At 32.6% G+C, this 25,991-nt stretch overlaps 3 protein-coding genes across 4 annotated transcripts; 2 read left to right on the top strand and 1 right to left on the bottom strand.

The window, feature by feature from the left end:
* The first annotated feature begins 2,383 nt into the window (after positions 1-2,383).
* Positions 2,384-4,591, top strand: LOC111429256 (aromatic-L-amino-acid decarboxylase-like). The gene is made up of 2 exons (XM_023065125.2): positions 2,384-2,781; positions 2,869-4,591. The coding sequence occupies exons 1-2, from the start codon at positions 2,467-2,469 to the stop codon at positions 4,321-4,323; spliced, it is 1,770 nt and encodes a 589-aa protein (XP_022920893.1). The 5' UTR covers positions 2,384-2,466; the 3' UTR covers positions 4,324-4,591.
* A 4,739-nt stretch (positions 4,592-9,330) lies between these two features.
* Positions 9,331-12,958, top strand: LOC111429248 (tyrosine decarboxylase-like). Of its 2 annotated transcripts, none has more exons than XM_023065111.2 (2): positions 9,331-9,645; positions 11,654-12,958. In XM_023065111.2, the coding sequence occupies exons 1-2, from the start codon at positions 9,331-9,333 to the stop codon at positions 12,929-12,931; spliced, it is 1,593 nt and encodes a 530-aa protein (XP_022920879.1). In that variant the 3' UTR covers positions 12,932-12,958. The 2 variants fall into 2 exon arrangements, 1 of the variants encoding a protein (XP_022920879.1); XR_011641950.1 differs by lacking the exon at positions 9,331-9,645 and adding an exon at positions 10,170-10,253 and having other exon boundaries at positions 11,654-11,715.
* Positions 12,959-13,309: 351 nt separating this feature from the next.
* Positions 13,310-25,601, bottom strand: LOC111429246 (uncharacterized). Its single transcript, XM_023065109.2, has 7 exons — positions 25,411-25,601; positions 25,207-25,316; positions 24,882-25,151; positions 24,731-24,807; positions 19,160-20,236; positions 13,719-13,924; positions 13,310-13,660 (listed from the first exon to the last, which is right to left on the bottom strand). Exons 1-7 carry the CDS (start codon positions 25,582-25,584, stop codon positions 13,310-13,312), a joined length of 2,265 nt encoding a protein of 754 aa, XP_022920877.1. The 5' UTR covers positions 25,585-25,601.
* Positions 25,602-25,991: the final 390 nt, after the last annotated feature.

The following is a 25,991-nucleotide window of genomic DNA, read 5'->3' as shown; positions in this document are numbered from 1 at the left end:
TGGATAATGTTGTGTTGGATCATTATCAACAATTTTCTTCCAGTACATATTTCGTTGCAATTTTAGTTTTCAAGTTATAACAATTTTTTGTATCCAAAAACATCAATTTTAAGATTAGGCAATTTTGTGGTCTATTACTAGAAATACGAAATAATGAGAAAAAAATCATTTATGGATTATGTCTTTGTGATATATTATGAACAATTTTTATTAATATTGTTCTCATCCATAATTTTTAATCTTCAAGATATAAACCATGTTGTTAAACATATTAAATTTGAAATACTTCGTACTTTAAATCCGTTAGGTTGGTAATAATCATAGTTCGGTTTAAATCGTTTATGGATAATGTTGTGTTGGTTTATTATAAACAATTTTCTTCTAGTACATTATTTCGTTGCAATTTTAGTTTTCAAGTTATAACAATTTTTTGTATCCAAAAACATCAATTTTAAGATTTGGCAATTTTGTGGTCTATTACTAGAAATACGAAATAATTAGAAAAAAATCATTTATGGATTATGTCTTTGTGATATATTAGGAACAATTTTTATTAATATTATTCTCATCCATAATTTTTAATTTTCAAGATTTAAACCATGTTGTTAAACATATTAAATTTGAAATACTTCGTACTTTAAATCCGTTAGGTTGGTAATAATCATAGTTCGGTTTAAATCGTTTATGGATAATGTTGTGTTGGTTTATTATAAACAATTTTCTTCTAGTACATTATTTCGTTGCAATTTTAGTTTTCAAGTTATAACAATTTTTTGTATCCAAAAACATCAATTTTAAAATTTGGCAATTTTGTGGTCTATTACTAGAAATACGAAATAATTAGAAAAAAATCATTTATGGATTATGTCTTTGTGATATATTACGAACAATTTATATTAATATTATTCTCATCCATAATTTTTAATTTTCAAGATATAAACCATGTTGTTAAACATATTAAATTTGAAATACTTGGTACTTTAAATCCGTTAGGTTGGTAATAATCATAGTTCGGTTTAAATCGTTTATGGATAATCTTGTGGTGGTTCATTATAAACAATTTTCTTCTAGTACATTATTTCCTTGCACTTTTAGTTTTCAAGTTATACCAATTTTTTATATCCATAAACATCAATTTAAAGATTTGTAAAACCACAATTAAATTTTGTGGTTTATTACTAGGAATACGACATAATTAGAAAGAAATCGTTTATGGATTATATCTTTGTAATATATTATCAACAATTTTTAATAATATTATTCTCCTCCACAGTTTTTAATTTACAAGATATAAACCATGTTGTTCTTAATCGTATTAAATTTCAAATATTTTGTACTTTAACTCCGTTAGGTTGGTAATAATCATAGTTGGGTTGAAATCGTTTATGGATAATGTTGTGGTGATTCATTATAAACAATTTTCTTCCAGTACATTATTTCCTTGCAGTTTTAGTTTTCGAGTTATAACAACTTTTTGTATCCAAACACATCAATTTAAAGATTTGGAAAACCACAATTTAATTTTGTGGTCTATTACTAGAAATACGAAATAATTAGAAAAAATCGTTTATGGATTATATCTTTGTAATATATTATCAACAATTTTTAATAATATTATTCTCATCCATAGTTTTTAATTTTCAAGATATAAATGTTGTTGTTAAACATATTAAATTTCAAATATTTCGTACTTTAAATCCGCTAGGTTGGTAATAATCATAGTTGGGTTCAAATCGTTTATAGATAATGTTGTGTTGGTTCATTATAAACAATTTTTTTCCAGTACATTATTTCCTTGCAGTTTTAGTTTTCAAGTTACAACAATTTTTTGTGTCCAAAAACATCAGTTTAAAGATTTGGCATTTTTTTGTAATAAGTCATCTTGGTAATTTCATCAGTACGTTGGATACTTTTAGCTTTGTTAATTTTCTGAATATTTTCTTTTGATTTAAATTTTTTTATCTTGTAATGTCTCATGAAAAGAAATAAATTGGATCGATAAGATTAAGCATTTTAAAAGTAGTTGAAACCGAACAAATCGAATTAGTTAGAGAGGTTTTCGTTGGTTTTTTAGCTTAAGGGGCAGGCGAGCAACGAGTGTGCGAACAATGTGTTTATGCAAATGAGCAAAGAAATGAGAACGCAAAAGAAGAGAGGTGGATACAGTGTTTGCCGGGAGGAAACCTTTGAAAAACCGGAACAGAACGCGTCATCGGCACGCCGGGACTCCCGAGAACGGGCACCAGCCTCTCCACCGCATAGGCACACGCTTGGGGGGCACTCCGAACTCCGCCCGCGCGCATATATATATTACAACACTCCCAACATTATCGTCAGAATTCAAATTACAACACACGGCGAAACTCTCAGTTTAGCGACTTTGTGAAAGTGGTGTGAAATTAATTTATTAAAAAAAGTTATACTTAATTATTCTTATTTAAATTTTGTGCGTTATTTTTATAAATCATGGATGTGGAAGAATTTCGTGTTCGCGGAAAACAGATGGTTGATTACATCTGTACGTATTTAAGGGATTTGAAAGATATGAGAGTAACACCGAATGTTGAACCCGGATATTTAAGAAATCTCTTACCGGCCGAAGCTCCGCACGAACCAGAAAATTGGGACCAAATCATGGATGATGTTGATACGAAAATCATGCCTGGAGTAACCCACTGGCAACATCCACATTTCCACGCTTATTTTCCATCAGGAAATTCATTTCCTTCGATTTTGGGTGATATGTTATCAGATGCTATTGGATGTATTGGATTTTCTTGGGTAAATATCTAAATCAAAAAAATTAATTTGAATCAATTTTTTTTTAAAATTAATTAACTAACCTTTACTTTTATGTATTAATTTTAGGCTGCCAGTCCATCTTGTACAGAATTAGAAACAATCGTCGTCGATTGGTATGGAAGAGCAATTGGTCTTCCATCAAACTTCATCACATCAGCTCCAAATAGCACAGGAGGAGGTGTCATTCAATCATCTGCAAGCGAATGTGTTTTAGTGAGCATGTTAGCCGCAAGAAACGTAGCTATTAATTATTTAAAGAAAAATAACCCGCACTTAGACGATAGCGTTTTCTTACCAAAACTAGTCGCGTATTGTTCAAAAGAAGCCCACTCTTGCGTTGAAAAAGCTGCAAAAATCCTCTTAGTAAAATTACGCGTTTTAGAGCCAGATGAAAACGGGAGTTTACGCGGCGATTCTTTAAAAAAAGCTATCAGAGAAGATGAAGTTATCGGATTAACACCGTTTTTCGTATCTTCAACTTTAGGTTCGACCGGAAGTTGTTCTTTCGATAACTTACTTGAAATAGGACCGATTTGTCGTAACCAACCGTGTACTTGGTTACACGTTGATGCAGCTTACGCCGGAAGTGCTTTCATCTGCCCCGAATTAAAACCGTTAATGGCCGGAATTGAATTTGCAGATTCTTTTAACACAAACGCAAATAAATGGCTTTTAGTTAATTTTGATTGTTCAGTTCTGTGGGTTAAAGACCGGTTGAAATTAACGGGAGCTTTAGTTGTTGATCCGCTTTATTTGCAACATGCGAATTCTGATGAAGCGATCGATTATCGTCATTGGGGTATTCCTTTAAGTAGGCGATTTAGGTCGTTGAAATTGTGGTTTGTAATGAGAAAATATGGTATATCTGGTTTGCAAAATTACATAAGAAACCACATTAGATTATCAAAATATTTTGCTTCGCTTGTCCGACACGATAAAAGATTCGAAGTGGTTAATGACGTCCGGTTAGGATTGGTTTGTTTCCGTTTATACGGACCGGATGCGGTAAATAGAACTCTTTTAGCGACAATAAATTCGTCGGGAAAACTGCATATGATCCCATCGATGGTGAAAGGAAAATATATTTTAAGATTTTGTGTCGTTGCCGAACACGCTAAAGATTGTGATGTTGAACACGCTTGGGATGTAATTAGAAAATGTGCCGATGATGTTATAGGTTCTTTAGAGAAACCGTTAACACCGGAAGCCGTGGTCAGACCGCCACTTACCCGGCAAAAATCAAGAAGATTCTCGTTCACAAGAAGTGTATCGAGAGAAATTTATAAACGCTCGATGAGTAAAAGCAATTTATACGATGGAGCTACACCTATTTTAATACCAGACGATGAAACTGATAGCCCACCGAGTGATTCAAATGGATCAGAAAGCAGTTCTTGTAAAACTCCCATATTGTCGTGTAATTTAAATGGAAAAATTGCTGGTCTTAGTTTCGATGATGAATTTGACGATGACGTTTTTGCACACGAAGTAATTAATAAGGAAACTATAAAAACTCAGTGATAATGTGTAAATAAATCATTTTGTTTATATTCTTTCTCTGCAATAATTTGGTTGCACGTGTTTTTCCTCAGTATTATTAGAATCGTAAGCTACACTGCTAACCGTTTTTACAAACCTAGTTATTTAAGAAATGTACCTACATAACTATTTATTGTGTAATTGTTCTCGTACTCGGTAAAGTACCTTGCAAGTGTTTGTCACGATGCGATGTGTATGTGTATAAAAAATTATTGAAAAAAACAAGCGTAAATAAAAAATATTTTCTTAAGATGGTTTTTCCGTTTTTTTTTATTTTCTTTAACACAAAATAACATATTTTCTTTATTCCATCGTGAGGTATTTTAAGAAACATATGCAAAATTTGTTTTTTAAAGAGTATATCGCAAATAGACTTAAATAATTAATTAAGCCTTTTTTAAGGTTTATTTATTTAAAGTTTGTAGCGTGTAATGGAGTGTTTAGATATTTGAAGTCTAAAAATACTTTGTTATTTTTCTGCAACATACGAAAAATTAAACGTTTAATTTATTTTATCCGCATAAAATTTACCACGGATAAGTTAATGACAAGATGTAAGTTTTGCATATCTGTAAAACATTCTTAATTTACAATTTTACTCAACAAAACGTGTACAAAACGAGTTGATACCATTTTAAAGTTAACAACTTTTGTTGCTAATAAATGGCAAACTTTTTTTTATCTTGATTTATAACTCCAAAGTTTATTTAGTAAATCTTGATATTAACCTCGAATTCCAACCAGCTCATCTGATTAACCGTAACTGCCCACTACCTTTACTGAACACACTTTAACGAAGAGGAAGAAGCATAGCATCGCCTAAGGTAAACCAGACTCGGCAGGAAGAGCAACCCCAAAAACATAACGGGCTAAACAATGCGCATCCTAAAAGTTATCTTTATGAAAGGTGTAAACTTGGTAGGAAAATTTTGTGAATAATTTGTTAATTTATAAATTATAACATACCTTTTATCTGCTTTTCGATAGTCTATGTAGTCTAGACTAATTTCATTGGTTGAAGAAAATTATGGCGCTACTTTCATCCATAGAGGCCATAAAGTTAAGTGTAATCATTGAAGCTGACTCTCTCATTATGTCAAGTGTTGTCAAAATTTGGATTCTGACGTGTGACGTAGCCCTTAAATTCAAGGCCGTTTTCAAGAAATCTTAAGATTGTAAAAGAAGATGACAAGTTAAAAGTGAGCAGATATAAAAAGTGCAACCTAAAACAAATAAATGACCTTATTGAAGAGGATATACGTAGAGGTGGTATATAAAGCGTTCACAACGTAGGCAGTCTAACCTGCTTTGTAAAGCCTTTTATCTACAACTATTGAATTATCTATTCATTATACATTTGATTTTTGACGGGTAATGACACGCATTACTCATGACTGACAGTGTTGAATAATGAAGCCATTATTCCACAGTTCTGACACGGCCTACCAATCAAAAAATAAAATATAACAGAAATGACAGCTTTCTTATATTGAGGTTATGTCTGAAATGTCTATCAAGTTTATTTTTTTTCCTTTTTTTGATTTTTTTTTTCAAAATTAAATAGTTGTAGATAAAGTATAGTATTCAACTTGCGTATAATGGATGTTACCCACTCAAATTGCAACTTCATCTTCGTGGGTAACAGCCGCCATTATACGCTTGTTGAATAACATACTATTACATAGCTGTTATTCATCATGTAATAATGTTATCCAAGAATCCTGGGTATGACTCTGACATGAAATTTTTAAACGGGTGGTACCGTACCCCAAGCTGTCATCTCGCCAAGGAATTGTTAAAATATCCTTCAGCCGCAACAGCCCAGTTCTTTCCTAGGGCTCGGTAAAAGTGCCCTTCGCACTGCCACAGGTCTCCTCACGGGACACTGTAAGGTAAATAAGTACCTTCAAAACATGAAGCTTGCTGACTTCCTTCTGTCGAGCCTGTCAACAGGATGACGGGACGGTTAAACACATCTTGTGTGATTGCCCCTCTCTGACCGACCTCAGAATAAGGACCTTCCAGGAGGAATGGCCAACCACAGATGACATCAGGAATGCACCTCTAGGAACTGTCCTAGCCTTTGGCAAATCCTTAGGCTGGTTGATGTGACCAGAGTATGTAATGGGAGGATGCACAAGGGGCCCAATGAGGCCTAAGTGTGGCATGCGGTTTTGCATGCAGTCCCCAATTCATACATACATGTATATCAAACAGCAGCAACCGTTTTGCTTGATTTTAAAACTAGTAGTAAAAGAGGCTGTGTTCATCACAACAAATGCACAAAAAAAAACTTCTTTTCATGAATGTTCAGCCTTACAGTCGATTTTGCTGGTTATCCTGGCAAAAAAGGCTTCTTTTCTATTTTTCTAACAAAATTTCACATGTTTTCGCTCTTCCATGTGTGTCTTATTCGTCCTGCAATTCTTCCTCTTCAATTTCTTTGGATGGTCTTTCATGAGTTTTGTCTTCGACATTCACGACAAATTCTTTCGGACAAGGCATGATCACCATAGGCTTCTGTGGGCATTTGATGAGCGTCGACGGCGGTTTTCTTTATATTAAACATGAAAGGTAAAGCCTCCTTCAAATTGCGCTTTCCGGGTACAAACCTCGTCATCTCCATAGCTCTATAAAAACCGTTATATTTAAATATATATACAAAAATATATGAATAGATAGGGTTTTTAATGAATTTTCAAACAAAATAAAATTTGTAATACAATATAAAATAATCAAACGGCGGCAGATACATGAAGATATGTCTTCGTTGGAGTATTCATTCGTAGCAAGATTGTGCCTTTGAAGTTTCATGTTATTTCGATACTTATTAGTTATTTTCAATGTCCTATACTGCACAAACCATTTTCAACTGTGAGAAAACATCAATTTTCAAGAATCTGTCGTTTGCGGCTAAAACCATTAGTCTGTTTTTTCTTTACGTGAAATAAAATTAATAACTGAAGTCGTATTTTGGGGTTAGCCCTGACAATATATGATAATTCTAGACTATAGTTTTTGCAAAAAGGTAAACGATTAAGTCAAAATGAAAAATAATTGGAATTGCCAATATCATTTGCATATAGCTCAAATTACTTAAAACAATTAAACAATGAAAATTCGTAGAGCTCCACTAGTTCAAGAAAAATAATTGATGAGACTCTTATTAGGAAAGTAATAGTCTTACTATTACTCATGGATTTATCCATGTCGACTTTGAATTGGTACACCCCAACATGACAGCAAAGATCTTAAACAACTTCGTCTTTTATGTTTCTTTAGACACCAGGCTATCAGAAATATTATCCGATCTGTTTCCCATCATATCATCAAGGCTAATAAATGACAAATCGTAATAGACGCTACCATTTTCATTAGTTCTACAGAATGGGGAAAGCACAGTCTTAAGGTGCTATGAAAATAATTGACCATTAACTTTTCTCTGTGGACAAACATTTTTTGAAATAGATATCGGGGATACATTTCTGTCATATCTTATTAATATGCTTTCGCATAGATTACAGATGATATGCTATCGTAATAACTGCTCTATAGAGTAAGTTATAAGTTCAACCTAACCCAACCCAATCTTTCCCTTCCTCTCAACATGTTAAATACTTAGCAATATTGAATATTTTTAATTTATTTACATGATGTCAAGTACGTTCACTCTGCAGATATAGAGTGCATATTTCTGCACTTATCAGCATTCCATTTTATGGCTTCCAATGTATGTTCGACTGATGGCACCGAAGGCATTCTTTTTTGTTTCAATATCGTCCACTTGCACTTGTTGGGCAAGTGTATACTTGTCTAAGTATATAATAGAGCAAACCCCATCTCGATGTTGTTGGAATACATAGTTATAGCCATCCACCTACAAGGTCGCTGATAAGTATGGAAATGGTTCATTATAATCTAATACAATAAAGAAAAGTTAAGTACAGAAATATACCCAAAAGGTCATCGAAAAATAAAGCTAAGTGTTTTTTAGTAAAACACAAGTTTGTGCACAATACTTAAGTTATTTGCGAAATTGTAAAGAATTAATTGAAGATTAACAACATTTGAAGTCCATCGATAGCTGATATTAAAGATCATTATTACCATTATAATGATAATAAAGGCTTATACCACATTTTATAAAATTAACTCAATTTAAAGCTTTGATTACGATTTTGTTGTGATACCACATACCCAAAACATTACCGCAGCTGATTGCGTTTATGAGTTATCGTATTACATTCGGACAGAAATAATGCTAAAAATAGCCGAAATGAATTAAAGTATGTAAACACGATAAATCAAATACACAATTAGCAAGGTGATGAAATTTTGTATATGACAATTAGATCAAAATCATGGATGTGTATCAATTTATGTACACATTGAAACTTTTCCATATAACCTTGCACTTGAAATAAAGAAATACTGTTAATATGTTGAATGAGATTCTAATTATGAAAAACATATAAAATATGAGTGAACCCTAGCGTACACTTTTCAAAAACATTGTCATAATCACTTGCAAAATAAGTGCTTAGAGTTGTCATCATTTATAAACTCTTGGACATCGATGTAGAATCGACATTCTTTTATGTTAGAAATGTAGTATTTTTCTTTCAATAACCTATACATATTAATAAATGAGCTAAATGAGTGAGTAGTCTCAAGGTTTACAAGAAATAACATAAATAAATATAGATCTTCAGAATGATTAATTTACATCTAATTTAGTTCATAAAAATATTTTGAATACAAGAAAAATAACATCCTGGTAATTTTTTTTATCAAATAACATTAATCAAAACATAAAGAATAGCCAATTAATTCACTTCAATTCCGAAGCTATTAATTAAAGCATAAAAAAGCAACATGTAAATCCAACAGAAATTAATCACACAAAAATTTTAATGATTGTAAAATACACAAAGTTCCTTGATAGTAATTTTCTTTAAGATTTAACTTGCAAAAATTAATCATTTTATGATGGATATTGAAGATTTTCGTATTTACGGGAAACAAATGGTTGATTACATCTGCAAGTATTTGGGCGATTTGGAAGAAAAAAGAGTTACGTCAAACGTTGAACCCGGATATTTAACGAAATTGTTACCAAACGAGGCACCTTTCGACCCGGAAGATTGGGAACAAATCAAGGCCGATATCGATTCGAAAATCATGCCAGGAATTACTCATTGGCAACATCCGCATTTTCACGCTTATTTCCCATCAGGAAATTCATTTCCATCGATTTTAGGTGATATGTTAGCGGATGCAATAGGTTGTATTGGATTTTCTTGGGTAAATAATTATTTTTTCGCACAACTATAAAAAAAAGCTTTCTTCACAGAGTACTTGCAATATCAAAAAGTTTATTTTAAAATTAGTGGGTGGTAAAAATTTGGTTGCTGAGGTAAACATATGTTGATAAGACATATTAAAACATTAAACCGAAAGCATTTAATAGAAATAATCAAAACGCCGATTTAAATCGTGTTTATAAAGATTAATAAATTAGAGTCATAGGAAGAAGTTAAAATCGTTTGTGGTTTCTAAAATTGTTTACATTTTATAATAACCGAGTTTACAATATTATCTACATATATTATAAACACAATAGAATTACAAAATTTTATGATGATGTTAAATATAACAACACATGAGTTTTGAAAGATGTATTTAACAGTTATTAGATTATATTTTAGGATAATAAATGCGATTTTTAAAAAGATTCATTCATTCTGTCGCTAAATAAGGTGTCTCCATCTATCGAGAACAAAAGCTTTTATGTTCCTTGTTAGTCGATGTCGTTTTCTAGGTAAGGAATATAGTGACATTCTTGGTTGTGTTACTTTAGTGGTTAGACTAAGTCTAGCTTATACTAGAGGGTGTAACAGGGTTCAATAAAGGTAAATAATTTTTGCAGATTTCAAACCACATTCAATTACATTTGTTTCCGACATTTTATTATCAAAATTTTGGTAAATATTAATAATTCTTTGAACTAAATTTAGAATCTTAGCTTTTATTTTATAAAGTTCAATTAAGATCAATTATTTACTTAAAAAACGAGAATAGGACGTTTTACTTACAAAATTAAAGACCAGGACACCAAAATTAATGTTTTTCTGTATGGTTTTGCTCTATGTTTATATGATGTTTCTTGTTGCAACTATAAAGTCACTTACTTGTACTAAATATAATAAATAACAATTGCATTTTTCTCAGTTTTGTACATGCAGTGAAAGTGCCCTATAAAATATTAATTACAAAAATTTAGGCTCTGGCAGAAAAGATATACCCTTATTATACTCACTTCCTATTCAAGCAACACTTTGTTATGCAATTGACTAATAGTTATTTGTTGCCCAAATTCTACTTATGCCAGGCTGACTATCTTAAAAAAGAATCTTCAATATTAGATAGATAAATCCTGTTCCGCCAACTGCTCTTTTAAGCAGCTCCATCCAGACAGGTTGTATTAACTTTTCCAAGAGTAAATATAAATATAGTACAACATCAATAATTTGAGACCGTTTCATACAAGATTTTGTGGAAGCTTTTAATTAGTTCAAAATCAATGTGTAATAATTCAACATCTGATGTAGAATATTTCTGGCTGTTAGACTTGTCACCATTAGAGGACACAATCTTTTAGTTAGTCTAGATCCACGTCACGATTGCGTTCATGTCTGGCGACAGACCACACACTACTGTGTAGCATTTCGTGCTATGTAGCAAATATTATTTCCCACTAAAATATGGAGCATCCATCTTGACTTTTGTGTCTGCACGTCCATGATAAGCATTTCTAGCATAAATTCCAACTGCCGTCGACGAACACCGTCCTAGTTCCATTACATTGATTTATCATGACTATATATTTTGCCATTGAAGGCGGATACAAGTTTATAGTTCTTAATATCTAGCTTCAATAAGCTCTAATAGTCTTTCTTCGATCACCAGTGTTGGACAAGGGGAATTACATCTTGATACTTTTTTTTGATATAAAGATGAACAAAAATTAATTTTAAATTTTCCTTTAAACAAACGACATTGCCATAAAGACTGTTGGCTTAAATTATCATATTTTGGTATTCGGTAGTTTTCCATTTCCTAAAACAAATTTGATGCTTTACAACTATAAATATACATATATCATCAAAATCTGACCTTGAAAAACCTACCAGACCCAACCAAATTTTCACCACCCCCGTTATAATATAAAACTACTTCCTGTAAAAACACTATTTAAAAAAAAATATCAAAAAATAATACCAATGTACTCCAAAATCATATTTCTTTTTAGGCTGCCAGTCCAGCTTGTACAGAATTAGAAACAATAGTACTCGATTGGTATGGAAAAGCAATTGGACTTCCATCAAATTTTATAACATCGCAACCAAATAGTAAAGGTGGTGGTGTGATTGAATCATCAGCTAGTGAATGCGTTTTAGTAACAATGTTAGCAGCAAGAAATGCAGCTATAAATTATTTAAAAAAAGAAAATACCCAATTAGATGATAGTATTTTTTTACCAAAATTAATAGCGTATTGTTCAAAAGAAGCACATTCTTGCGTCGAAAAAGCTGCAAAAATCCTCTTAGTAAAATTACGAGAATTAGAACCGGATGAAAATGGAAGCTTACGTGGTGAAGCCCTACAAAATGCGATCGAAGAAGATGAAGCGAACGGATTAACTCCGTTTTTTGTTTCTGCAACATTAGGATCGACCGGAAGTTGTGCTTTTGATAATATAGAAGAGTTAGGAAGGCTTTGCGTAACGCAATCTTGTACATGGTTACACGTAGATGCAGCATACGCCGGAAGTGCTTTTATTTGCCCCGAATTAAAATATTTAATGTCCGGAATTGAATACGCGGATTCTTTTAATGCAAACCCGAACAAGTTTTTACTGGTTAATTTTGATTGTTCGGTACTTTGGGTTAAAAATCGTTTAAAATTAACGACAGCTTTAATTGTGGACCCCCTTTATTTACAACATGCGAATTCAAACCAAGCGATTGATTATCGACATTGGGGAATCTCTTTAAGTAGACGATTTCGATCATTAAAGTTATGGTTTGTTATGAGAAAATATGGAATATCCGGTTTACAAAATTATATTAGGAACCATATTAAATTAGCTACGTATTTCGCTTCTTTGGTAAGAAATGACAAAAGATTTGAAGTGATGAACGATGTTGTATTGGGCTTGGTTTGTTTGAGATTAATCGCACCGGATGCGATAAATCGGAATCTTTTAGCGAAGATAAATTTGTCGGGACATCTTCATATGATTCCTTCATGTGTTAGAGGTAAATTCGTTTTGAGATTTTGCGTAGTTTCTGAACGTGCTAAAAATAAAGATATGGATTACGCTTGGAGTGTTATTAAAAAATTCGCTGATGAAGTAATGAGTTCGTTAGATATTCCGTTAACGTCATTATCCGAATCAAAAGCGAAAAGATTTTCTTTTACTCGCAGCGTAAGTTGGGATATTTATAAAAAATCGTTAAGGAAAGGTAGTTTATACGATGGTGCTACTCCAATTTTGGTACCAGATGATGAGGAGATGGAATCTTAGGGATTCTTAGATGAAACATTTTCTCTCATTTAAAGTAAATTATATTATTGGAAATGGTACAGTCTTAAGATGAACGTAAAAGTTGATTAAACCTATTTAAATACACCTACGAATTTTTTCTTTTGAATTTGCGTAAACTGGTTTGTACATGCTTTTTACAACTTAAAAACTAATAAACGTAATACTGACTATTTTCTCGGATTTAATTCCGCCTCATCTCATTATTTCATCTTTTTTTTATCACATTTGTATTTTATGATATGTTATTGGTAAACACTTATTTATTACCAATACTACTAAAATATCTAAAATAAATTAATTTACAAAAACCAAATTGCAAAAGATTCACACAATTAAATTACATTTTCTATTATCTCTTTACCAAATATCATCATAATCGTCTGGCTCCATTAAAATTTCATAACAATTCGTATAATCCCTGAGCGATTTCTTAGTGTCATCATCGACAAGCATGTCCATAACGAGCACTTTTCGACAATTATTCGGCGGTATCGCAACGGGCGGAATAATCTCGCCGTTGTTTTCAACTAACGGCTGCATTTTGTATTGATCCGGAGGTTCGATTACTTCGAAAGCATCCGTGGCCACGTTCCACGTGAACATAACGATCGAAATGAACATTTCCGGTTTTGAATAGGCTACGTTGGTACGTAGGGCACTTATTTTTATCACAGCCTGGCAAACAATATGTCCATCAATTGGACAAATCTACAAAAAAAATACATTAATCATTAGAATTTAATCACAATCCAATAAAATTATTTACGTGTAATAATTTAACGTCGTAATCCTCGCAATATAGAAATTGTAAATGACGATCCGAACAGAGTTTTTGGGCTCTTCTTTGAACAAATTGTTCGCAGTCGAAGGTTCGTTGAGTTATTATCAGTTGGGTTTCAGGTACTGAATCGTATTGCAATTCAGAGAAATTTTGAACTAATAATGGAATTTCTATCGGCATATTAAAATCATCTGTTTTAAATAATAAAAAAATATTAATTCAATTAGAAATATAAATTAGTCCAATTCATATCCAAGCAGACAGTAAAAACAAAAAATCATCATTTTTTATTTTCCTGGAATTATAATATGTGAAACTAAGAAGTACTCAATGAGTATTGAAATTTTATTTATTAAGTTGAAATATGTACGGTGCTAAAATTGCTCCTTAAATATTGAAGAAAAACATTGTAAGTCTTCAATAAAAATTTTGTATTAGGTGAAAGAAGTAAATTTACTATTTTATTAATGATAATTTCATTTTTTTCCTCATTGTAGTATAACAAACCTACCACAATATAATTTTAATCACTTCTAATACAGCGAAAATGATGACGATTCCAATAAGAATGTTTGGCCAAAATTCACAAATATCCAAGATATGAATCATGTGAGATAAGCAACTCTTGCACGCTTTTATTTCCTCCTATTGGTAGTATACAAAAAGTATTAGAATCTACCTAAAGATCTCCGCGATACATTAAGTCCGAAAAAGAGAATATTAGAATTATATTTCAATATTTGTGAGAATGTCAGGAAAAGCCTACGAAATTGTAGTCAGGAAAAACAACAACGCATGCTGTATCCACTTCCAAAGTGATATCGATGTGGCTAAATTGTAGGTGAGTATTCAATCTTTATTGTATTGTTCGTGTCATGTTGTAACTTTTTGAAAATAGAAACCGGATAATCGAAAACCACGGATAATACAACCTGACGGTTTTAAAATTATTAAAATACGAATGTTCAATTTTTGTTCTAACAAAAGGTTACAGAATTGTATAATGAAAGAAATAAACTGGTGTAAAATAACCTTCTAAAGTAAATAATAATAATAAACTAGTTATTTTTGATACAAGATAGCGAAATGACACTTTTGCATTCGAGAACGAATGTTAATATCATCTTGCTGTTCCATAAAATTTAAAAAGTGTCAGCACCCTAGTGCTTTCTTGCAGCTGGCTTTAGATTGTGGATCTAAGTTGTCATCGTCACTACATTCTTGGAGTGAACTCGGTTTAGAGAATGGTTTGGTAACACCATCGACCAGATCATCGTCGTGGATATGTTCACAGTTCAAAATATTCCAGTCAATATTTAGCCATTCCAGAATATTTTCATCATCCAGTTCCTCACAGCCCTGAACATTTTTTTACGACTGAAACACATCTAAAGGTTCATCACTATCAATTTCATGTCCTTCAGCTGATTCATGGCATAAAATATTGTTAAAACATTTTTCAATTGTGGTAGCTTTCACATTTTCCCAGGCATACGATATGTTGTATACAGCATCTCGAAGCGTAATTGATTTCCAATGGAGCATTGTTGTCTTTTGCGACCAGATCCATCATTAATTTTTTTCTCTACAACCTCTTCATTGTTTCAATTACGCCCTGATCTATGGGTTGAATTAGGACGATCACATTTGGCGGAAGATACAAAACTATGATATTCCCGTTCTTAGCTGACAACGCTTCAATTGACGGATGAAATGGCGCATCATCAAGAAGCAATACTGCTTTTTGATGGAGACCTTTGCCGTCCATACATTTTTTACGTGTAGAACAAATTTATTTTTAAACATCACAACCACGGTTAATTCGAACCCCGGTTAAATGGTTCACGGATAATCGGCACTTTACTGTAATATTAAAATATGTTCTCGTAGTTGTAGACCGAAAATCGAGTTTGTATCGATAGTGTAGCCTAGTGTGTGGCAGGAACATGATCCGAATCTATATTCCCGAATTATTATATTATGAAGACCCCCTTAAAACAAAATAAGTAAAGCAGCAATAACGAACGATTCTTTTTAAGAATAAGCACATTAGAAACATATTTTGAATACAATGAACATGGTATTCATTCAATAACATGGTATTCATCATAACTGATATAATGATTTTTGACTCGAGAAATAGATTGCTCAGCAATGACGTGTATTCAAAAAGTATATTGTGGGCCAAATATATATGTAGTACGACCATAATGAGTTGCAATAAATAATTTTTTATACCAACCAATGGTCTTTCGTTCAAATGGGTATTACGCTTGCATCTGATCTTGATGATCAATACCAGACATGTATCTGTTATATTAGTTTTGATATCTCTTGACCTCTCTTATTTCTCAGTGCAACAAATGCTTGTCCTTCCATTTTCCTACTTGGACACACCCTTTGAATAATGATATGTTTTCTCCATTTTAAGTTTTCTGTTATTTTATATTCCCACGAAGATTTACAGAAAATTAATGTTCCAGTAGAATAAATTTCGTTTTCTAAAAGTGTTTTTGCTAATTGGTAACTATTATAGTATTTATGCATGATCTTAAATTAACATATCTTTCATCAACTTCATTACAACTTTAGAAGCGTGCCCCGTTCCACTTATTTCTGCATCATGCAATTTATCTACACTGTTGTGTAGTTTAATGTCATATTTATGGTGTTTGTTTTTGATGTACTGTCTAAATAACAAGTCTTATTTTACGCAATACGTCACGAGGTGTAATATCATCTTCTGATTGAGAAGAAAAATAAAGACATCTTAGTATTAAAAGAAATCGGTTTTTACTAATTTTTTTTAGCCATTTTCTCATATTATTAGAGGAGAAAGAATTATCTGATTATTTATCAAAAACAATGTTCTACTATTTGTGGCTTAATATTTGGATGCTATTTTTCATCAGATTCCGAAGATAAATCAGTAGGAATTAAACCCGATTCAGTTGATAAAATCTAATTCGACATCAGGAATGTCATAGTCTTTGTTTATTTTGTACATGTAGTTGTTTTGACCTAGACGGCACTGCCTTCATTTTTACACACAAAAATAATCCCTTAATTTTTACAATAATAATAAAATCAACACTAATTACTTAAATACAGTCTGAAATTTAATCACTAATCCACAACATTTCATTCATACAAACCAAGCAAACAACACGATCGTCTAATATGCCTATGCGAGAAATATGCCTGGCTTTGTTTAGCAAGTCGATGGCATGAACCGAACGACTCCGATCGGAGTCTGTATCAGCCAACATTATAAAAATTATACTCATTGTGCTGAGAGTAACATTACAGCAAAATCTTGAATTTTTCTGATGATTTGCTAAATAATGAAAAAGGTGAAATGTGATTCCTGCTTGTTTCTGTCACTTAAACTTTACTTCTACACATCCTGCTATTGTGTAACTCTTATATCTAACTTTGTATTAGAAGTTTGTACCACGTGGTTTGATGTTCACAGAGGAGGATTTGCAGGAATCAATGCATTACGGCGCTGTGAGTGAATAATTCAGTTACTCCTCGTTATCTCAATCATAAAACAGTGTTTTAGACATGATATAAATATATGGGAAAGCTCATTAGTTAGCATACCGGCCAGAACACATAACACAGTAATTCATACTAACAATAGATATGTTGAGTATCAACATAGGATATGGTAACTAGTACTGTTGTTGTCGACAGCTATAACAGATTCTCAAATTTAAAATAAGTTTACAGAGTAAAATTTCAAAAATTCCAACAATGTGGTTAAATGTGAAATCATACACAACAATACAACATTTTTAGACACAAAGCTTTTGAAATCCTAGAAGAGGACCCACCAAAAAGCCAATCAAATTCATTCTTTTTCTTCAATCTAAATTTTATGTTATTTATTGTCTTCTAGATAGTTATTGCATCACATTCTTTTCCAAACATATCCTGAACAGATTCATCTTTTAGCTATTTTATTATAGGAATTTGAAATTTTTCAGAAATTTCGGGATTGAACACAACTCCCTGGCGTGCCATTTGCATTTCAACGATAAATGCAGACTTTTTATCGTAATAGGTGCCTTCTTTTTGTGTGTATTGAATTTTATTTTGGTTTAATTGTTCATTCTGACTCGGTTTAGTCTGCAAGTCCTCCCACAAAAATGTTATAACCAACAAAGAGATCTGCATATCTGCTTCGTTGATTTTGCAAAAGGCGGTCGACCGGTTGCGACATGACAAGCTTTTTGGGTTCTTGTGGGAGATCGGGAAGTACTGTGCGATGAATGATGTATAGGGCTGAGACTCACGCAAAGTGTTATGCATGGTCAACTCTGCTATACAAAGGAAAACTTGGACTTTGAAGACTGTCAGTATGAATCATATAACAATCATACTGACAGAGCAACGAGGAAGTGCTGAAAAGGTTGAACAAGGATCTTTACATAGTGAAGACGAGGAAGACAGCTTACCTTGGACATGTGTTAAGAAATGAAAAATACCAATTGTTGCAACTTATAATTCAGGGAAAGATAGAGCGAAACGTGGACTTGGTAGAACTAGATAATTCCTAGGGTTTTTGTGTTATAATTTAGCATCGTTTGATATAATGAACAAGAATACCATCCCACATTCCTTTTCATAGTCAAAGCATATTTGGAACTCCACTTTCACAATACTTATCTAGTTTCAGAACTATATACGCCATTCCTCATGATCAAGTATAATTTGAATATGAACTTTGTTCGCAAATTGCCAAACTTTTTAACAATATCTAATTAATTTTTTATTTTTATTTATTGATTGTTTCATTCAGTTTATTTAGTATTAAAGCAGTTTAATATGCTTTAGCTATTATAAATTTTCAATATGAAAGAAAATTACAAATATTTAAATAAATAAAAAGTTAAAGTGCTACTTAAAATTAATAGACTTTGTAATATTGTCCTCCAAAATTAATTATATTCATCTGCTTATAATCACATATAAGCAGAATCCATAAAGGAACGTGTTTTATCTATACTTACCCAAAACTACAATAATTGAGATTTATAATCTCTATATTTCTCTGGTAAATGAAAAGATGGGCAACTAATTATTCGGATTTATTTAATCCCCTGCAACCAATCGCTTTTAGGTAGGTTTCCCTAGGTAGATGAAGCCATAGTTTATATTAATTGACTTATAACCATGTACCAACAAAACCCTTCAAACTAAAAAAAGATTCATCAATGTAATCATAATAATTGATGGAAATAATGATTATTTAAAAATTTTGAAAAATGTAATGATGGAAAATGGCACTACATACTCAACTTTAAGTATATATCATAATAGTTTCACATATTAAAATTTCAAGGAAATCAGAGATGATGATATCTACCACTCTGTCTATTTGGAGATGAATTGTATCATAAAAATAAATTTTAATTTACCTTTACTTTGTCCGGATACCAAAGAACTATTTTCAAAATAATCAACGCTTGTGTATCTTCGAACAGCTTTCTTAATAAATCTTGCAAAATCATCTTTACGATTACTGTCTACAATTAATAAACCTGATGAATGTTGTGGAATACGACTATCCATATAAATTCCAGGTTGTCTTAAAATCAACCTGGAGTCGGAATCGGAACAATCGCTGTCCAAACTGGGTGAATAAACGTAAAATTTCCTGGCCGAGTCTCTTGGGCTGATTGGAGATTTTGAGTAATGGGGGGAACTACGGAACTGTCCATGACGAGAATTTGGGGAAAGAATAGGAGATCGTAAACCTGGGGATCGGGGACTAAGAAATAACCCGTTATTCAAATCTGTTGATTTAAAAAATCGGCGTTCTCGACGTAATGAGTTGAACGGTACAATATTTTCAGAGTTATCTTCAGAAAATTCGTATTTTTTATCGGCTAATCGCTTCTTTCGAAACGAACTTAACTTTTCACACTTTTCATTTTCCTCGGTAAACTCGTACGCTTTTTCCGCAACTTTTTTATCAATAACTTTAGGTTTTTCATTTTTTATATTCGAACTTTGAAATCGTTTTACGCGCACATCAACTATATTATTTTGCACCAACGTGTTATGATAACTCTTACCTGTCACATTTAACGGTTCACAACTAATGTTTAATTCATGAAAAGGTCGATTACATTCAGAACTTTCTATATCATACTCATTGAAATCTTCTAATATAGCATCAATCGTACTGTTTGTACTAAAATTATCTATACTAATTTCGGAAGCTTCACTTGCATTATCAGCGAATGTATTCGTGGGGTTTTTATCGCATTCTTTTTCCAATACGGGCGGAATAAAATTAGGTTTTGGTGGTTCGGCACATTGCACATTTAATATGTGAATGTTCGCACCTGTATTTATCACAAAATGGTCTGGATACGCGAGGGAAATGTGTGGGTCAAACGGAGAATGTCCTTGAGTATAGGATTGGTTTAATGAGAAGGAGTAATGCATCATAAAACCATGGCGAAGACACCATCCTTGTTCAAATTTATCTAAAAAGAAAGTTATTTTTTATCCAAATACACTCAGTGGCATACAAAACGCATTACCTAAAATGAACTCAAACTGCTATAACTTTTGAAGGTATTGCTCGATTTGAATAAGGTTTTTTTTATTTGAAAGGTCTACCCTTTGCCAATATTTCTTTGCCATTTTGGCACTCTTCCATTTCGGCAATGGTGAATAACGATAATGACAAAAGAAATTAATTTTACTACTAGTCTCGTCTGTTCACTTCTGATCACTTCTGTTTTTTGTTCAAGTTAATGCAGCTTCTTCGGAGTGCCATCAGAAATTAAAGCAAGCCATGAAAATGGACAAAAACATTTCACTGACGTTTTGTGTCATTAACGTCATTGACTGACACAACTAGACAAGAAATATGCCTTTAATTCTTGCAGAAATTGCTCAGGCAGTGGCTTTGGTGGAAGATAGACGCATCACTCGTGTTTTTGACGCGATACAGAGTACGGTTTGTCGCGCCATTCAAAGAATTCGCCAGTCTGGCACCTTCATCAGACGACATGGGTTAGGAACAAAACGCACCACATACCCCCGTGATGATCAATATATGGTAACGACTGTGTTACGAAATCGACATACCACAACAGTTGAGATAAGAAATCATCTGGAGCAAGTACGTCGGGGGAACGTGATTGCACATACAGCAAGTAGGAGATTTGAACGAGATCATGTTCAGTGGACCAATGCGGAGTGGAGAAACGTACTGTTCTCAGACGAGTTTGAGATTCGGCTTGTACTCTCCACATGGTCGCGAGAGAGTTTCCAATACCTGGATGATTTGGATATCAGCAGAATGGAATGACCTACACGTAGCCATAATTTAAACCCCATAGTACACATATGGGATATGCTAGGAAGACGAGTTAGAGGACGTGGTGCCGCTATACAAACGCTAGATGATCTGCGAATAGAAGAGTAGAACCAGACTCCCCAAAAATGAAATTCAAAACCTGATTCGAAGTATGCATCGAAGGATGAGGGATCAACCTCGGTTTCCATTGTCGTTTGAAGACCAACATTGAACATTTTTTCTAAGGTTTGTTGTTTTGCATCGTTCTCCTTTTCTTTTTTCAACTCTTGGTAGCAACTTATAACTGAGTTAACACCACATGCGTAAGTGCACTGGATAAATCTTTTAAAGTTAATTGTCGGATTGTTAAATACTCAACTGTTTCTTCCTCTTCCACCATTTCGTTCTCAGCTAATTCAATTATCTCATCGTTTGAAAGTGGTTGACGATCAGCATCCAACAAATTGACGATATCATCTTCATCTAAGTCCTGAGAACCAACTTCTTTTGCCAAACTTAATATGCTTGACTATGACTTTTTCATATTTATACATATTGATAACAAGGATCCACAAAATGAATTAATATGTTTTGTCTGGTTTCTGGAAGAATGAGTTCAGAACTACTGTTGCTAGTTGCAGGAGTAACACAATCTGGTAAAATTTTTTTCTAAGCTCGATTTGCCAATATTGTCCACAGCATCTTTAATATTACTTTTTTTCTATTAGTTTCTTTTATAAGTTTTCGAAAAGTTTTACACAAATAACGGGCCTTGAATGTCGCTATTACTCCCTGATCCATTGGCTGAATCAGGGCTGTGTATTTTTAAGTAGATATTCAATTTTCACATCTTCAGCTAGTTGTGATAAATTAATGCGATGTCCAAATTAGATTTCCGCAGGTATTATTTTTCGTCACAACAAAAGTGATTATTGAACCAATCCTGGAATAGGAATTTTGTCATCCCAGTTTTTTATTAGACTTACAAATAACGGGTAATCTACTCATATTTATTCCTTTTAAAGCCCTTGGATTTTCGGACTTATATATTAAAAATGGTTTCAGTTTAAAATCTCCAGCTGCATTTGCACCAAGTAGCAACGTCAATCGGTCGTTAGATGCTTTAAATCCTTATGCAGCTTTTTCGTTCTTAGAAAGAGAAGTTCTATCAGGCATCCTCTTCCAATATAGGGCTGTTTCCCTCTTTCAATAATTACCATCAACGCGTTTGGTTACGCCAGGGCTGCATCGGTATCTGCGCTAGCTGCTTCACATTTTATCTTAACGTAGTGCAAGTAATGCCGCTTTTTGAATTTTTTTTTTTAATTTTTGATGTCTTATATTTTTTGGAAGAAAGTATCCAGCGTTCATTGCTTTTACTTTTGGTTTCTTTCATTGAGAATATATGGTCGAATGGATGCGATAATGCCTCTTTTTACATTAACACATTTGAGTTCATCACTCAAACTTTTCCTAGTTGAAAGGATACCCTTTAGATCGGCCGTTTTAATCACTTTTGGAATTTCGGAATTTTTTTGGTTCTTCGTTATCTTCATCCTCTAACTGTTCACGATACAATTCTTTGTATAATTCTTCTAGGTCTTCATTTGAGAGTGGTTGATCTTAGACCTCTAAATGTTCTGTGACATCTTGAGCAGTAACAATTTTCACTCCCAAATCACCTGCAATCATGATAACACAAGATGTTATGGTACTTCTTCAAAATCGTGCATTAATGTTGGCAGAAGTTGACGCTAAACTACATATAAACACTTCATCCCAAGACGACTTTACATTATTAATGCATTTTAAAATACCGAAAGACCGCCAATAGTTTTTTGACTGTTTTATCTGAAGTGTTCAAAACTCTCACTATTTCCAAGTAAGTATTGCGGAGATGGTATGCCTTAAAGGTTTCAATAACCCCCTGATCAAACAACTGTGACAGCCAATGGTGTTATATTTTCGACCAAGTTTTGAGGATATCCTTTAGCATTGTCCAATAGAAGTGCCTTGGGTGTTAATTTATTTTTGCAAAAATAATTTGTATACCAATATGTCAAAATAGCAACAGCTTGTGTTCCATTTCCAGTAAACTATCATGTATCATGTCTTTATTGTGACCCTTTAAAGCACGTGGTGCCTCTTAATGGTACACTAACATCGGTTTAAGTTTCAAAGTTCCTGAAACATTCGCTCCCAGCAAGAGTTATTTTATCTTTCGCAACTTTAAAACCTGGAGCAGCTCTTCACCAGAAAAAAAAGTTATTGGTGGTAATTCTAATAATCTTCTAATAAAGACCTATCTCATCAACGTTGAAGATTAACTTTAGAGAATAATTGCCTTCTGCACTTCACCCTATAATTTCACACTATGACAGTTCGGGATTTAAACCTCATAAACCAACCCTTGCTTCCCAAAAATGTTTCCTCACCTCCATCTGTTTCCTTAAGATTATTAAAAATTGATTTTGTTTTTTCTGTTGTAGCAGCTTGAGTAAATGGAATATTTGTTTGAACCCATAACATAAATTTTACCTCTCCTATAACTTACATGTTTAACATTTAGTGCTGTAGACTGTTGAGCAGAGTGTTTAATTTTATCTATATTTTTCATAATTGTAGTAACACTCGATGGAGGCAAGTTTTAAGTACTACAGACATTAAGGCGTGTTTGTCCAGTATAGGGGAAAAGACCAATCGAGACATCGGGGATTCACACAGCAAATTGTAGCGGCGTAATTGTGAAACAGCGTAAATTTAGTCAGCGTAAACCGAGGGCTACCTGTATATTCATTTGACGCATTACCATTTTTCGTTAATTGTTGTCTTCAATCCACATCATCAATAACTGTTCCAGTTTATCACTTATATGTTAATTTAGACACACTTGAGCAGCAGAATGTGAACGTAGTTTATTTTTTTCTTTATCCTTTCGAATTGTTGGAACTATAGATTTGGGAAGTCTAAAAGCGTTACAAATATCGATAGTATATGAAGTACTTCAAGTTTTGTTTGTAAGGAGATAGCTTTTTGGTTTCTTTTTTTTATTCCACTGGTACTCATGTTCTCTACAAAATGGATTCACACCAATTTAGTGCATAACAATATTTTTATAAAAATTTAATAAAAAGGTTTATTCGAATAAAGCCCAAGACTTACATCAAAGATCAATTAATCAAGAAGCAGTACTTACCTACAAGTTATAACATAAATATACACTTAATAACCAAAAACAAAGATTCAAATAAACAATTCCACCTACTTTAAAGTTACTATAGGATTGTACTTTATTGTCCAAGAGGCAACTGAAACGCACCTACGTGTGACTGCTACGAGTTCTGACGATTCACGCGAAATAGGAGATTTACCGAAGTTTGCCCGTAAATCGAAACCTTCGCATAAATTAAAAACGCCGTTATAGCAAATAACTGTATAAAGAAGAGCTGTATATAGAGGTATGAGTGTATTCACAATTGTCGAAATTGAAGAGCGCCAAAATGGTGAAGGCAAAGGGTAGACCTTTCAAATAAAAAAAAAACCTTATTCAAATCAATCAATACGTTCAAAAGTTATTGCAGTTTGAAACTGGTTATCATTTTAGGTGATGCTTTTTTTATGCCACTGAGTATATAAATAGTTATAGTGAAACTGTATTTGGTTGTCTACTTACTATTTAATTTACAATATTTGCAATTATCTGGACTAGGTAATGTTAAAATTGTTAAAAAAGCCATTGTTGTATCAATCCTAAAAAATATAATAACCTATAATTCGATTTTCTTTAACTAAGAATCATCTTTTTTGTTGTTAATATTACATACATACTATAAGATCCAGATCCATAACAAATTAATCGAAATGGATCAGTTGGGAACTGCATAAATACGATTTCTCTGAGTACACATTGTCCTTGTAACAATTTAAAAATAGGGTATTTTGCAACCAGTCTTAACCTTTTCCCAGGTACAAACCTCCATATATATAATTCGTATTCAGGATCGGGAAGAAGAATTAATCTACCCTCTACGTATTTCTCCATAAAACTAACAACATACTGACCGCATAATGTAAATCCCATAAAAATATGATTTCTACAAAAAAAAATCAAACAACTTAAAATTATTGTAATAAAATAAAAAAACTTACAAAGCTTCGGGCTCTATGAGCTTACTAAGTTGGAATTTACATTGAGAATGGATCTCTGATACTAATTTTTCCGTTTTCGCTCTAGGATTTCTAGTAACACGACCGTAAATCTACACAAAATCATCACAACAATTTCAATTTAAATAATTTGTTTACGTTTACGAAAGTTTAAATCGCCACTTTTGAGGTTAGAACCGAACTTACCTGCCTCAAGTTCAACTTATGAATCAGATTGAGATTTTTTTGCGCGCCGGTTGTGTGAACATTGAAATCTCTTTCGCTGTCTTGCAAATCCAGACTATCGAAGGAACTTTGTATTCCATCCTGGGATAAATTTGAATCAGAAGTATCGTCCTCGTAAAGAGATGACGCCGCCATGTTGTTTTTAGATTGTTTGGTCCATTTCACATCAACAACTTTTTTTCAATAACTTTTTAATTTCGTTTAAATCTTATTTAATATCTCATTTTCTTGTTATTATTAATTAATAAAATACCAATGTTTTTGTGTTATTATCGCGATTTTAATTTCAATTTATAAATAATCCTTTTTGAAATTCCCACTACCTGTTTTACCGACATTTTCTTTTGACATTAAAAAAATAATTAACCTTAATTTAATTAATTAAAAGAAATACGAATAAAATGAAATGTTTTATTATACAAAAAATACAATATTAATAATACGCTTCTTAATTCTAATTAAATACTTAAGTACCTAGATTAAGACTTATCAGGGGGGAATGACTAGATAGGATGCTCAAACTGTTTTCCGTATCAGTCAAA

The sequence above is a fragment of the Onthophagus taurus genome, chromosome 1 (genome assembly GCF_036711975.1).
Source record: "Onthophagus taurus isolate NC chromosome 1, IU_Otau_3.0, whole genome shotgun sequence".
Classification (NCBI taxonomy): Eukaryota; Metazoa; Arthropoda; class Insecta; order Coleoptera; family Scarabaeidae; genus Onthophagus; species Onthophagus taurus.
This window is presented reverse-complemented; position numbering and strand designations above follow the sequence as displayed.

Excerpts from the sequence above, each read along its gene's own strand:
- LOC111429256 (XM_023065125.2), top strand. The coding sequence starts at position 2,467 with ATGGATGTGGAAGAATTTCGTGTTCGCGGAAAACAGATGGTTGATTAC. Across the intron at positions 2,782-2,868 it reads GATGTATTGGATTTTCTTGG|GCTGCCAGTCCATCTTGTAC; the intron begins GTAAATATCTAA and ends TATTAATTTTAG.
- LOC111429248 (XM_023065111.2), top strand. The coding sequence starts at position 9,331 with ATGGATATTGAAGATTTTCGTATTTACGGGAAACAAATGGTTGATTAC. Across the intron at positions 9,646-11,653 it reads GTTGTATTGGATTTTCTTGG|GCTGCCAGTCCAGCTTGTAC; the intron begins GTAAATAATTAT and ends ATTTCTTTTTAG.
- LOC111429246 (XM_023065109.2), bottom strand. The coding sequence starts at position 25,584 with ATGGCGGCGTCATCTCTTTACGAGGACGATACTTCTGATTCAAATTTA. Across the intron at positions 24,808-24,881 it reads GGATCTGGATCTTATAGTAT|GATTGATACAACAATGGCTT; the intron begins GTATGTAATATT and ends TATATTTTTTAG. Across the intron at positions 20,237-24,730 it reads CAAATATTGTAAATTAAATA|ATAAATTTGAACAAGGATGG; the intron begins GTAAGTAGACAA and ends CTTTCTTTTTAG.